This window comes from Sprattus sprattus (genome assembly GCF_963457725.1).
Source record: "Sprattus sprattus genome assembly, chromosome: 5".
In the NCBI taxonomy this organism is placed as follows: Eukaryota; Metazoa; Chordata; class Actinopteri; order Clupeiformes; family Clupeidae; genus Sprattus; species Sprattus sprattus.
This window is the reverse complement of record NC_137924.1, coordinates 37631035-37645799: the sequence shown is the minus strand read 5'-3', so window position 1 is coordinate 37645799 and position 14765 is coordinate 37631035. Positions and strand designations below refer to the sequence as shown.

At 40.1% G+C, this 14765-nt stretch overlaps 1 protein-coding gene across 1 annotated transcript in view; it reads left to right on the top strand.

Annotated features, from left to right (window-relative positions):
• Window positions 1-126: 126 nt before the first annotated feature.
• ccdc180 (coiled-coil domain containing 180) overlaps window positions 127-14765 on the top strand; it is a gene marked incomplete at its 5' end in the record, with an annotated part of 46723 nt that continues 32084 nt past the window's right edge. The window contains 8 exons of the mRNA XM_080840021.1: window positions 127-189; window positions 1387-1550; window positions 3518-3600; window positions 12095-12204; window positions 12341-12469; window positions 12935-13045; window positions 13138-13233; window positions 13535-13698. Of these exons, the coding sequence (XP_080696147.1) occupies window positions 127-189; window positions 1387-1550; window positions 3518-3600; window positions 12095-12204; window positions 12341-12469; window positions 12935-13045; window positions 13138-13233; window positions 13535-13698 (920 nt within the window). The remainder of the gene's footprint in view (window positions 190-1386; window positions 1551-3517; window positions 3601-12094; window positions 12205-12340; window positions 12470-12934; window positions 13046-13137; window positions 13234-13534; window positions 13699-14765) is intronic.

Sequence of the window (14765 nt, the reverse complement as noted above, 5' to 3'; positions counted from 1 at the left end):
CAAATCCACTGTAATAATACACCGCAAACGATGCCTAGCCGATTAACCTTTCTAAAGAATTGACAGTTTAATATGTCAAGTCGCTTAATCGTAATTTTTTGCTCGTACTGCCCTGGAAAAATCTAGATGATGGCCGAAACCCGGGTCCTTCCGAGTGGAGAAGTGTACCGGCAGATGTTTGATGCGCAGGTAACGTTAACTTGTAGCTAAGTTGGTTGTTTGAACGTTAACCGATAATATCCAAACTCTACGTTAGTCTCTACCATTTGAAACGCGAGCAAGCAAACGTTATCCCCACTGCGCTATCCAGATAATAACGTAACTTAGGCTCCTGCTTTCTCAGTCAAATTAGTCGCCTAAAAATAACTGTTGAGAAGATTTAAGTTTTATTTGTGTGCTTGTTTATTTTGGCCATGTAACGTTAATGCGACGACATTGTAGTTCATATGACTTGTGTTATTGTTAGTTCGTTCTATCAACAAGGTTGGGAGCGTGGCGTGAACTGCGTATTGCAGCCTGTCTTTGCAAAAACCTTCTTATCCAAGCAAGCTTCCATCATGTAAGGCAGAGCGAAAACAACTAAATTAAAAAAAAGCATTTGGTGGCCATTATTTTCCTCCCTTAGTTTGAGCCATTTCCAAGCGACATTGTTAAATAAAAAAAAGCATGTGGATTACAAACTGACCATGGTTCGGAAACAAAAAAAATATGGTCAAGGCCATTGCTCACTGTTTATAATTTATTTAGCCTATTTTTAACGGGGCACCGCCCACTGTCGGCGCCGACACCGAAGTTTAGAACACGGCTGAACGTCATCTCCATATAACTGACTTGGATCGGTGAAAATCACGTATTTTTTCTTACCGTATTCACACAATTTGGGCCAAATTCTATGGCACTGTGGATTAAGAGCATGACTTTTAACCGTTTCCACTAGTAAACAAAACTTACTAACGTTGCCCTGCCCTGCTTGTAGCAAGTTAGTTGTTAATAAAGCTAATACAAATGATGACTCAATGGTGTAGTACTATTGATCTAGCCATTATAAACTTGGGAAAAAAGTTTGGTCGATTATTTATCTGTTGCAATGCTTATTGGAAAGCCTGTCTATTTACCTTTACAACGATTTCCAACTTGTAAGGACCATGCATTTGTGGGATGAGCAGCATAGCTGATTATGTGGGTAGTGGCCCAAGTGACTTTTTCAAAAATTCTCTGCCAATGCTTAACAGTTTTCTCCTGTTGGTTTTGAGTTGTTTGGTGGATTGGCTGATTGCCTTGACACTGGATAGATTTGTGATTTTTAAGAACAAAAGACTGTTTTGGTGACCTGACTTACAAAAGTTTGAGAACCCCTGACATAATACCAATCTCCTCATTGTATAGGTCCAGCTGTCTTTGGCGCTTCATGATGGACGAAGTAAACGTGCTGCCAGTGGTGGTTTTCAGCTTAGCTGTGACTACCATGGGGGTCAAGAGGCACACCCTGGAGGGCTGCGGACTAGGGTTCAGACGGAATGTTCGGTGTGGTCCGAAGACACCACTGCAAGGTGAAATAGCTACGATAACCAAGTTCACTTCTGCAGTTCGTAGATACACCATGTACTATCTAACCTAGCCTTAGTCTATACGATTGCTAATTCTTTTATCCTAAGGTCACCAGAAAGGATGGAAGACATTTCTAAATGGTTCCCAGTCTTTTTTTTTAAATGCTTGAAAGCAGTATCAGAGGTTCAAACTGGTGCTGTACTATATCTGGCCATATAAACTCCTCAAAAAAAGTTTGGAAACATTTCTTCAGTCGATTAGCCCTCCCCTTTAATAATACCAATTGGTATTGTATTGTATATTGTTGGAAAGCCTGATTAGTCACCTTTACAACGAGGTACAACTTGTAAGGATCGTGCATTCGTGGAATTAGCAACACAGCTAACCGTGTGGGTAGCGGCCCACATTTTTTTGCCGAAATCCCCTGCAATATTCTTCTGTTGGTATTCACTCTTGTTTTGAGTTGCTTGGTGGATTGGATGATTCTCCCACAGTATTAAGGAAAAAACAACACATATTGACCATTTTTACACTTTGTTCATTTTATACTGTCAGGGATCTCAGTAGCATGTGGAAGATCCATACGCAGCCAAAACAGCCTGGCAACTCCTGTTGGATGGCATCCCATTCCTGAACCAGAATTTGTAGCAAGTCAGCCAACATGGTTGCGTTGGTCACTCTGGCACGTACAGAAAGCCCAAGCTCATCCCACAAGTATTCAATTGGGTTGAGGTCTGGACTCACGGCAGGCCTTTCCATCCTCTCCACTCCTAAGTTCTGGAGGTACTCTGTGATGATCCTGCCTCTGTGGTGTTGTCATCCTGGAGGATGGAGTTAGGTCCCAGATTCTGGAGGTATGGGGTCGCCATTGGCTCCAGAATCTCATTCCGATATCTCACTAAATTCCAACAGAAGAATATTGCAGGGGATTTTGGCAAACATTTTTGGGATGCTACCCACACGGTTAGCTGTGTTGCTCATTCCACGAATGCATGATCCATCCACTGAGGTCCCTGACAGTGTAAAATGAATAAAGTGTAAAAATGGTCAATATGTCTTGTTTTTTCCTTAATACTGTGGGAGAATCATTACATCCACCAAGCAACTCAAAACAAGAGTGAATACCAACAGAAGAATATTGCAGGGGGTTTTGGCACATTATTTTTGGGCCGCTACCCACACGTTTAGCTGTGCTGCTCATTCCACGAATGCACGATCCTTACAAGTTGTACCTCATTGTAAAGGTGACTAATCAGGCTTTCCAACAATATACAATACAATACCAATTGGTATTATTAAAGGGAAGGGATAATCGACTGAAGAAATGTTTCCGAACTTTTTTTGAGGAGTTTAGTATATATTTATTATAGTCCAATATATATATAAAATTGCGGCCAATATGCGATTATATTTTTTTCTCTCCAAGTCCGATTGTTGATTTGGTCACAAGTCAATACCAATGTGTTTTGTCAAAATGGTCCTTCAACTCATGTTAACCAGTTGTCCAGTTGATGTATAACAATGTATAGCAAAATAGAGTTGCAACAATTTAGTATGAAACTTTTGAAGAAACTGTTTGAAAACTTGATTTGGAAACTGCACCATGGATAAAATGGAAACTGCACAGGCATACTGCAACATCCTGACACAGTCGAAAATCTGTGTTCCTTTCAAGTCGCCTCTTAGACCTTCAGCAGAGCAACAAGTACTGCTGCTTGCTGCTATATGTGACCTTTTGTCTATTTTATGCCGCCTTTGGGTTTATATTATTTACCCAATTTATTTTGGATTTATTCATTTTAATATACCCAGTTTGGTACAGTGGTTAGCATTGCTGCCTTCTGAGCAGTTGAGCCGGGTTCAATTCCCAACCGAGGCAGGATGTCCATGTTAGTCACTTTTGGACAGAAGCGTCTGCTAAATACTTCACCCTTACCCTATTGAAATGTCATGTTGTGGTCTCTATCAGGGCCCAGCTGTTCTCAAGTGGCCTGACCGTACAGAACGATCATCAGCTGATGCAGGAGATCAGTGGGCTTCCAGATACAGTTGGTAAGTTGTTTTCAGATTTTGTCTGTTTCATGTTTTCATCTTTGAAACTTTGAAATAAACAGTTTTCTAGAGCTAAGGTCCGGGACGCAATCAGGCACAATTCGCGTGGGCGAGAGTCGCCACTTCGCTTCACGCGAATCAGGCACAATTCACTTAGCACGCTTCACTTAGGACGCGATCTATAGAGACGGGCGCATATGAGACATATACGTTGTTGAGACTCATATTAAAGATCTTAGCCTACTATATACGTTGTTGAGACTGTTATTAGAGATCTTACTCATTCTCACAAAGACAAAACAAATAGCTACACATAACCTATACACGTTGTTGAGACTCTTATTAAAGATCTTACTCATTCTCGTGGTTGGTAACAACAACAATAACAAAACAGAGACAAATAGCCACACGGTCAAGCAATGTCATTTATTACGTTCTACGAATCCAACTAATACAAACATGTACTGTTCGGGTAGTAATTTACAGCAACTCTTGTCTTCTATTGAAAGAGATTTAGAAATCCTCAAAACCAGGTTTGATGTTAATAGATTGTCACTCAATATATATAAAAAAAAAAATAATTCATGGTCTTTGGAAATCGAAAAGAAATAGGTAAGGACATTAAATTAAAAATAAGTGATGCTGAAATTGAACGAGTGACCGAGATAACATTTCTAGGAGTGGTCATTGACTATAAATTAACACGGAAACCACTTCTTTATTATATCAAAGGAAAGATTTCTAAGACGATAGCAATTTTGTACAAATCAAGAAGCATGTTAAACTAATATTACATATTATTACTGTTCATTTATACTTCCCTACATATCATATTGTGTGGAAGTCTGGGGATTGACATATAAACTGTCAATGAAATAATTATTTTACAAAAACGAGCCATAAGGATAATAAATACGGTTGATTATTATGCACACACTAACCCATTGTTTATGAAATCATTTGTTATGAAATTAGTAATGATCTGGTATATTATAAAATAATGCAAATAATGTATCGAGCTAAATCAAACCAACTCCCAGTCAGCATACAAAGGTTTTTCTCATTTCAAGAGACAAAATATAATCTCAGAGATGTCTGTAAATTTACTTTACCAAATGCCAAAAAAGAAATTAAAAGGAGATGTATATCTGTTGTTGGAATTTCATTATGGAATGATGCTAACATAATCTTAAGAAAGTGTAAGACATTTTTTGTTTTCAAAGGGATGGTAGCTAAAGCCATTTTTGAGGGCTACAAGTGTCCATAATGTATGCAGGATTGTGCGCTGTTTATTTGGGATCTTGCTTCATTGCTCTTCTTGTGACTAACTTTTTGGAGGCAATTCTTTTGTTTGTTTTTTTATTTCCATTACATGTATTACTTGTAAAAAAAAAAAATGCATATGTTAATGGGTAGCTTAAATTGGTCAAACAGGACAGGCTTAAATTCAAGCATTATGCTTCAGCTTGTGCCTTTTCAGTCACTTTGAATGTATTATTATTTGTGTTGAACTTGTTTGTTGTTACTGTGTGTGACTGAATACAAACATATATCAATATATCAATATCAACTTACATTACCACTGCACACTCACAACCTTACAGATAATGTATTGTACTAGCATTTTTATTCAGTATGATATGACAGCGCAAGATATATGGGGTATGAGCAGTAGTAACATTGGCAGCAATAGTAGGTCATTAGTGCAGATATGATACAGGTACAGGTGAAGGTAGCAATAGAAGTTATGAATGAGGTAAGAGACATGATAATATATAAGTACAATGAATATGAGGTAAGAGGCATGATATATATATATACAATGAATATGAGGTAGGAGGCATGATATGATATAAATACAATGAATAGGGACAACAATTTTAAATAAGTAGATATAGATATGAATACACTATAAAATGTTAAGTGGCTGAACAAAAAAAAATAACAAAATACCAATTCAACCCCCACAAGGTAGTTTACACAGCACCAGGTTAGAACCATCAAGGCGGCTCCTGGCCTTTTGTCTAGGTTGATGGGCCATCAGACCTGGTTTTTGTGTCTTGGAACCAGAGCCATTAGACTCTGATTGTTGGTTTTTGAAGTACATTACATTAAATGACATTGCTTGACTGTGTAGCTATTTGTCTCTGTTTTGTTACCGGCTTTCAACCACGAGAATGAGTAAGATTTTTAATAAGAGTCTCAATAACGTTTATAGGCTACGTGTAGCTATTTGTTTTGTCTTTGTGAGAATGAGTAAGATCTTTAATAAGAGTCTCAACAATGTATATGTCTCATATGCGCCCGTCTCTGTGCAAATCAGATCGCGTCAAGTGAAGCGTGCTTCATTCAAAAAGTGGCGAGTCTCGCCCACTCGTGGAGTGCCAAATCGCGTGAAGCGAAGTGGCGACTCTCGCCCACTCGAATTGTGCCTGATTTGCGTGAAGCGAGGTGGCGACTCTCGCCGACGCAAATTGTGCCTGATTGCGGCTTTGGCCTTACCTGGTTTTCTATGCATGGTAGAACCCTGAAGTAAGAAAAAAATTGTCTGTTGTCTGACAGTTTCTGTAGTAGGAAGCAGGTGAAGTTCCAGTCTGTTTTCTTGCAAGTCCTTTTAGACACCCACGGCCTGATTTACTAACAGGATTGCGCCCATTTCTGGCGTTAAATAGCGGTCGTAAACATAAAACGGTATTTACTAAGGGGGCGCATTTGAGTAGAGTCGCATATTAACGCTTTGAGGGTGTGTACCTGCCAACAGGTGGGATGGCACGGAGACGTGGGTGGTAACGTAGGCGTGAAGCGCACTTTAATGGGAGGAGTGCGCATAATGATGTATTGCGTGGAATTTACTAAACTGCCTGGCGAGCGCACGTCTATGATTTGCGCGCTAATTCTCCGCCTCATAAAAGCACGTCTTAACCAGGAAGCGCATTTCCATTGACTCTGAAAACGTTGATATGGCAGCAGTGATAATAGCAAGGCGAAGAAAGAAGACAGAGACAGCACACAGAAATAATTTTTTCAACTCGTATAACACATTTTCAGTTAAGCGAACCACAAATCATTAGACGGTACAGGTTAACCAGCCACGCAATACTTCAATTACTGAACCAGATCAGAGACGACATCGAACCCTCCAACACATTCCATTCAATCAGTTGGTAAACTCTGGGCAACATTGCAAATATTGGCATTGGATCATTTCAAACAGTTATAGCATCAGTTGGTATATCTCAGCCTTCACTCAGCCAAATATTCACCCAGGTACTCAACGCATTGCTACGGGGCACTGGTCAATATACATTTCCCCACTACGATAGCTGAAATTAAACTTTCCGAACGTAATTGGAGCCATTCATCGCACCCACATGCAAACAGCCCCATCTTCAATCCACGAACACGTTTAACGAAACAGAAAGCACACATATTCAATGAATGTCCAGGTCATATGTGATGCCAACATGACCATTACTTACGTGGTAGTGGTCTGTCCATGACAGTTTTATCTTCCGGAATAGTGCCATCTATCCATGATTGAGCAACAGTGATTTTGGAGAGGCCTGGCTACTTGGTAAATGTATTTGTTTCAGTGGGGATATATTGTAGTAAACCCATGTCCCTTGTAGAACGTATTAATCTCGCCATGTACACATCTATATTGTTATAATAGACAGTTTATGCATTAATGCCACCAATAGCATATTATTTATAAAATCGTGTTCTTTTCAACATCTCGCTGTAGGTGATGGCGGGCAAAACAACAATATAACCCATTGAATCAGGTTCAGTGATTGAGCGAACGTGAACCAATATATCTTTCTCCTCTTCGCTGAACCTTAGTTTTTTCTTCCTCGAATCTCCATGGTGGCAATAACTTGCAAGCAATTTCTCCAGTCTTTTAACGGTGCGCTAAATAATGATTGCCCATGCAGCACGGATCTGGCTTGATAAATATCACGTTAATGTGTGCCTCGCAAAGGCGCAGATTAAGCTGCGTTCGCAAATCAATGTTAGTAAATCAGGCCCTTTAAAGGGCGGAGTAAGCACCCCAGTGCCCAGCGCAGATGTGGTTTGATAAATACTACGGAAAATGCGCAAAAACACTGTGCGTTAATTTGCGAACGCAGATTAAGCAGCGCTCGCATATTAGTAAATCAGGCCCCTAGTTTTTCCACTATTCTTTGCTCAGTCAAAGCACATCATGCTAACACTGAACTTTTACACAGAACCCTGAATGTGTTTCTGCATTGACAATTCAAATTAAATTCTGTTCACACAAGATGGTCAAATCAGCCAATGTCAAAGAAGCGTCTCGTCGCAAATCTCTTTTGAATCTGTGTGTGTAAACTGGGGAATATAAGATTGTCCCACAACCATCCAACAGCGACATACACCTGTAATGAATGAATACATTTGATGAGTTAAATTATTTTTTAAATGAATAGAAGAGATTGGTCCCTGACGCCCGACTCACATTGTTGCGTTGGAATGCGTTGATCCAACGGAAGGCAGAGGAGGAGTCTGGCGCATGGGGTTCTGTTGATACCGGAGACGTTATAGTGAGATTGACAGGTCATCAAACCAATCAAGTCACTAGCAAGCTTTTCCCCTTTCAGTAGTAGCATGCTATCATTAGACAGGGTGCTCAGAGACCTCGCAAATCCTATGATACGTATTTTTAAGTTACAATAAAGGGGTTTTCACATTGTACAGTGTCTATTTCTCGGTAACTTTTAAAAAATCTAACCAAAAAAGGTCAAACAACCAACTTGTAGGTACAAATGCGACCATCTACGGAGTTTGGCAGCCATCTTTTTTTTTTTTGAGTTTGCCGCTCTGTAGACGTGAGCATATACGGGATATGATTGGCTCGCGCCTGTGCTGTCAATTATGCATGAAAGGCAATATGATTGGCTGACGCATGCAGTGCCTCTCGAGAAGTTCAACCTTCTTCAACTCTTGCCGCAAGCAAAGCATGAAACGCAACGCACGCGAACCAAACGGAGCCACAATTCAGTTCGGCAAAGGATGACGTCACCCCATGCAAAGTGAACGGGGATGCGTTTACCCTGACGCATCAACGCCTTCCAACGCAACAATGTGAGTCGGGCGTGACTTCCTGCCCAGTGGCTCTGTCTACCTAGCTTTCTCGTTTTGTTAGCTTGGCCAGCCCAGCTGCAGAGGTAAAAGTTAATTTGTGTTAATGAGAAATTCCAACACAGTTACAACAGGGCGTGGCAATCAGGCATCCCCAACCTTTCCACTACATGTAGCAGGTAGATTTCTTTTTTAGGTTTAGGTTATATTTTAGGTTGACGTGGCAAGGAGTAATGTCTTTGCCTTGCCATCTCCCAAGGTATCATCATACACAAAAATCATATAAATTGGTATTAGGCAAGATGTCTGTGTACTTTGGGTTTACATTGTAGCAATTTGTTTGCACATCCCCAGGAGAGGGTCCTGGGGTCATGTACCACGTTAGGTAACAACAAAGCATTGCTGAGAGATGACCTCCTCTCCTGTTTGGCAGCGCTATCCATCTGATAACATTTGTGAGGGTTCATTTCCATTTTCACTTCTCAATGGATAATGTGACCTATTCCTATTACAAGGAGCAACCAGTTTTGCGCTTTTGGAAGGACTTTCTTTATAGGAATAGTGGTTGAGTCTGCAAGGTGTTGTAACTTACATTCAGACAGCAGGTTCATTATTGTATTTATAAGTAGTATTTCATGAACAACAATGGACAACACTGTAGAAAATATATCCTATATGTTTAAAGACATGCATGTGTATTGCATTAACTGGATGCTATGGGACAGCCCAATTGACACACCTTGTTTTTGAGACCTACACTGTTCAGTGAGGTAACAAAGCTTCAGGCACGTGCACAGACATTTTGGGGGGCAGGTGCTCAAACCAAAAAAAAGGGCACCCATCGCAAAAATGATTTTTGAAATTAAAATGAGGACCAGCTGAAGACCGAGTTAAAGGTGTTCCACTCCAGCTTTCCCTCAAAGAACCTGCAAGAAATCCTTGCCATTGTGGAGGGAATACTCCAGCCACCCATTTCCAGAAAACCAATGCTTTTGGAACCCCAGCCCTTCATCATTTTTTTTTTGGGGGGGGGGGGGGGGGGGGGGGGGGATCTGGTTGAGAGGGCCCTACACTGCAGCACATAGCTATATAGCTCTCATTGCACCTGATGTTAAATGCGTCAACATGGGACGGATCTGTAAGATATGGCATGGTGGCTATTTTGGAAATCGCATCCTCACTTTCAGCTCTTTCCTCCTTGCTGTGATGTAGAGAGGGCTGCTGTCACTTCACCCTCTTATTCACTCATCTCCTCAGGCAACACTGTTTCTGTTGCTGCCCCTGAACATAACTTAGTCGTACACTTTGTCTATCCTTCCTCAACTGTGATGGTCTCCTCTGGACCAGGTAGGGTAACTGATTCTCCCTCACTTGATTGGCTCGTTGATGGCCTGATCCAAGTTTAAGGGAGTTGCTTGCTGCAGTTCCCTGTCCTTCTGCTTCTTAAGACTGTCTTTTTTTGGCATTATGCTGCAAATTTAGTAAATGAGATAAATTAATTTTGTGGATAATAATTGTACTGTTGTCTGAAGGTTAAAGCATAAGAAGCATTACACTAATTATGCTGTTCTCAACCTGTGTTTCCTTTTGGCAGGATTAGACAGCTTCATTTCCCTTATTTTACTCTTTTTCACCCTCAACAATTACTCATACAAGTTTGATCATTGTTAAACAGACAAAACGAGGAGATACTTAAATATCACGTTAAACAATGTGGGACAAGGATAGCATGACACCGAGAGTAGCATAGTTTACCTGCTATTTTCTAGCTGTGAATTCTCGTGACATTTATAAACATAAATTCAACATACTTTCGAAATCACAAAATATGCACTTTCAGACAAATAATGCCATTAAACATGACAAACGTCAGTAAACAGCTGGACAATGCTTAGAAATCAAGTTATTTTTTTTAGGAAACGTCAGACCAGTTATGTTTTCAAACGTAATGTTTTCAGCGGCACTAATGTTGTTGTTAATTTATAACAAACAACGTCGGGGGATTGCACAAACACTGTCATTACCTGTTTGTCTGCTGCAGGTCAGTGAAGAAGTAGGCTGCACCGGTTTAGGGGATGTGGGGAATGAGGAGGGAGAGGCGCAGCGGGGGCTTGTGAGCACCGTGGACGTAGGCATAGAATACGTATTCTATGTCTATGCCGCGGAGCATGTCGGGGCGAAAATTCTCACAAGAACTCAAATAAATGCCCCCCTCAGATATCAAAACACATTTGGGGAAATTGATGACAGAGGGACTAATTTGTATTCTAAAAATATTGATGAATGAAAAATGTTTTGGGCTCCAGCCAAAAAGGGCACTTTTTCTCAACCAGGGCACAAGGGCTGGCGCTTGAGCACCACTTGGGGTCTATCTGTGCACGTGCCTGCAAAGCTTCATTTCCATAGGTCACGTTACAGCCTTGTTTCAAGCCGAGCACTGTTTTGAAGTACCAGCGTAACTCAAGACGTATCGACACTTATCCGTAGCATAATGTATGCTAGTAATGATGATGGCGAACGAGTAGATAGCCTGCTAGCACCATTACACCAAATCCGATATATATATATTTTTTTAAGCTCAGCAACGACTGGCAAACCGAGCCAAAATTGTGATGGTAGCAGCAACACTTACACACTCTTCAAAACCATTTAAACGTTTAAAACCGCATAACACCAGAAAGACATGACACTTCTGAATATGATAGAAAAGTATGCATTTTAGATGGATGGCTAGCATATTGCACTTATGCTGGCATTGTCATCAATAAACAAGTTAACAGCAAGTTGATGAATACAGGATCCCCAGGTGATGACAAACACCGGGTGATGAAATGGTGCCATTGGCATATCAGAGAGAGCTTACTTTTCAGTACCTTTATGTTGTTCAAAGAGAATATGGTGCCAGACAGCTGCCAATTTCAGGGAGCTTGGGTCTATTGAGACATAAGTAAGGCAACTATCCTCCCTTCCTGTGCATCTCCCTGGACAGCAATTCCTTAGACAATGTACACAAGAAATAGAAATGTACACAAGAAATAGAAATGTGCACAAGAAATGCTAGACGTACATCATGGCGCCATGGTATTGTACATAGGCGGGCTCTTTGTGAATGAAAAAAAAAGAAAAAACCTTGTATGCAGTATGTACATAAGTAGCATTATCATTATCTTTTTTAATGGGTGTGATATAAAGAGCGGCATTAAAACATATTCACTTCATACCATCTTTGTATATATTTTAGACATGTCAGAGTTTCTGATATTTGTTCATGTTTGTATGAGAAACCGACACACAACTTTTACATTTCTTGTCTATCTATCGCCATCTTAGATGGTTTGGCTTTTGAAATAGCTATGGTTAGTTTGTTCATAATTTTGCCACAATATGTTCACAGAGGCAGAGGTAAAAGGATCTGACATTATTGAACGCCTCAAGGAGAAAAAACTAAAGGATCACGCAGAGGCTGTTGTTCAGATGCATCAAGATCTTGCTGTGATAAGCATGGTATGGATTGCTGTGTTGCCACCCCTTTGTAAAATTGGGACACATTCATGATGTTACTATATTCATACTTTATAATTAGTCAGTTTAAATGCAAGAGAGTTATTTCTATGATTTCTATTTCATTCTATGGTTTCAGAAATATGAATCCTGCCTCAGGCAACAAGCAGAGAACACCATGTGTCAACTTGCAAAATATGATGCCACTATTGAGAGTCTCATGAGAAAGATCGAAAGTGTGTCCGATTTGGAAAGCTTCAGCATCCAGGTATACATTTTCTTTCAATTATTTCATTTGTGTTTTAATATTTTGTTATTTAAACACTACAATTCAAAGCCTTAGGATTCTTGTATTCCAATGCAATATTGATTGCAAACAGGAGAGCATATGAAATGTGCACAGGTTCTGACGGTAGCCTGCATTCCTTTTAAGTTGGCTGAGGTGCATACATATTATTCTCCGAGACATTGAATAATTGAAGAAATCTGAATACATTTTTTATTTTTATTTTTTATCTAAAATAAGTAAAATGTAGTGGTATGCACCTTTGCCAATCACTGTGCAGGAAGGATAGTGTGAAAACCCACCCTTAGTGGCAGTTCTATTCACATGAATTCCAAGAATCCAAGAATTGGATTTCATAGGGACAAGGTCATGTGGGAGATTGTTCACAGTAAACAAAACATGAAAATACACTTTGTTATAAACTTAGGCCTAATCCTATTTCTGCAGGACCATCATAAGGTCTGGGACTTGGTCAGCAAGGAGTCAGCAAACAGAAGGGAGTGGATCCAGAAACTAGATGAGAACCTTGAAAAATACATTTATGAAAGAACAGCTGTGGTATGGTGAAACCTAAACAAACTAATTTCTATTAGCTCTGTTTTAATTATTACCATATTACTATTGTAAAAGTCTTTGTTTATTGTGTCCAGGTTTCCACATTGCTCAGAAAATACACACAGATTCTGAAGAAATTCAGCTATGTCTTGCCTTCTGATGTTCATCGACTAATGGACAGTGAAGCCATGGTATGTAGACTTTGCAATTCAGTTCGTTTTTATTAAGCTGTATATTGCCATTTAACAGTTGACGTTGTTTCAAGGCACTTTACAGAGCCTAAAGCCTGAACCCCCTGGAGCAAGCCCATATGCGTCAGTGGCAAGAGAAAGAAAATGTCCCTTTAACAGGAATAAACCTTGAACAGAACCCAGCTCAAAAAGGAGGGACTGATCTGTCAGAGGCCGGCCTGGTAGATAAGTTGAAAGATTGGAGGAGAAGGGAGAAGAGAGACGATTATCTGCCAAATTAACCCTTCTCTTTACCCGTCAGATGATAAACCAGGCTGTGCTGTCTAACAGAAGGGCTGTGGCCAAACTCATCTTGAACCTGATGGAGGAGGACCTGCAGAAAGAGGCCCTCCATCGTCTGAGATGGGAGGACAAGCTGAAAGACTGGAAAAGAATCAAGGTCCTTGCTGCAGTTAACCGATTCAAGTAAGTTTGTCTCACAGTTCTTCACTTTTTGGGTGGGTTCTGAGTTTAATTGCTTTTTTCTGTGTAAAATGAACAGTATTAAGGTACATGCTGTTCAACCCTCTGAAGTTGGGTTTTCAGATCAGATTCAGGACATTATTGGTCTACTAGAAGAAAGTAGAAAAGAGGTTATTGCCATTTGCAGTATTCGTGTAGTGCTTTTATTTATCACTATGCCTGGTAGAATCATGACTATATAGATGTTCTATTCTTAATACAATAGGACAATAAGACCGTAAAATAACCCAAAATGACTGAAGTTTTGCCATTGTGCTTTCCCGCTACTACTATGCTGCTGCTGCTTAATCATTCCCTAATTGTCAGTAGAGTCATGCAATTTTATATACCGGTAACTAATAATGAAATTTTGACGAGACTTGACCAGCAGAAATGATTCACTTGGCAACCTGATGGAACTTCTGGCTGCTGCTATTTTGCTTCTGTAACTTGACTTGAACTTAATATAATTAATAAAATCATCTGAGAATTAATTCCATTGAATTCATTTCATTTTCATTGAGATTCTCTTTTGCTCATTTGTCAGTCACTTTAGTATGTACTGCAATACTACATCTAGGCCAGTGGTTCTCAACCTTTTTTCAGTGATGTACCCCCTGTGAAATATTTTTTGAGCCAAGTACCCCCTAACCAGCGCAAAGCATTTTTGATTGAAAAAAAATATGTAATACACAGCGCTATGCCATCATTGTCTGATTTATTAAACTGTCAACACTGAAGATTGAACATTGTTGCATTGAACTGAGGGCGTTTGCAATTACATTTTAGTAAGAAACTTGTGCTTGTGCTTCACTGAAAATCTTTGTCAGTCTTGGTGACAGGGAGACAACTGCTGTGATCAAGCTCTTCTGCACAGTCTGTTTCTCTGCTTTGTTTTGATCACAGTCATTGCAGAGAAAGAGGCCTCACATAAATATGTGGAGGCAAAGGGTAGCTGCTCCAAAGCACTCTCTCCCAGGTCAGGTTGCTCCTGTGTGAGTGTGGATGTGGCAAACTTCATCTGGAGGCCA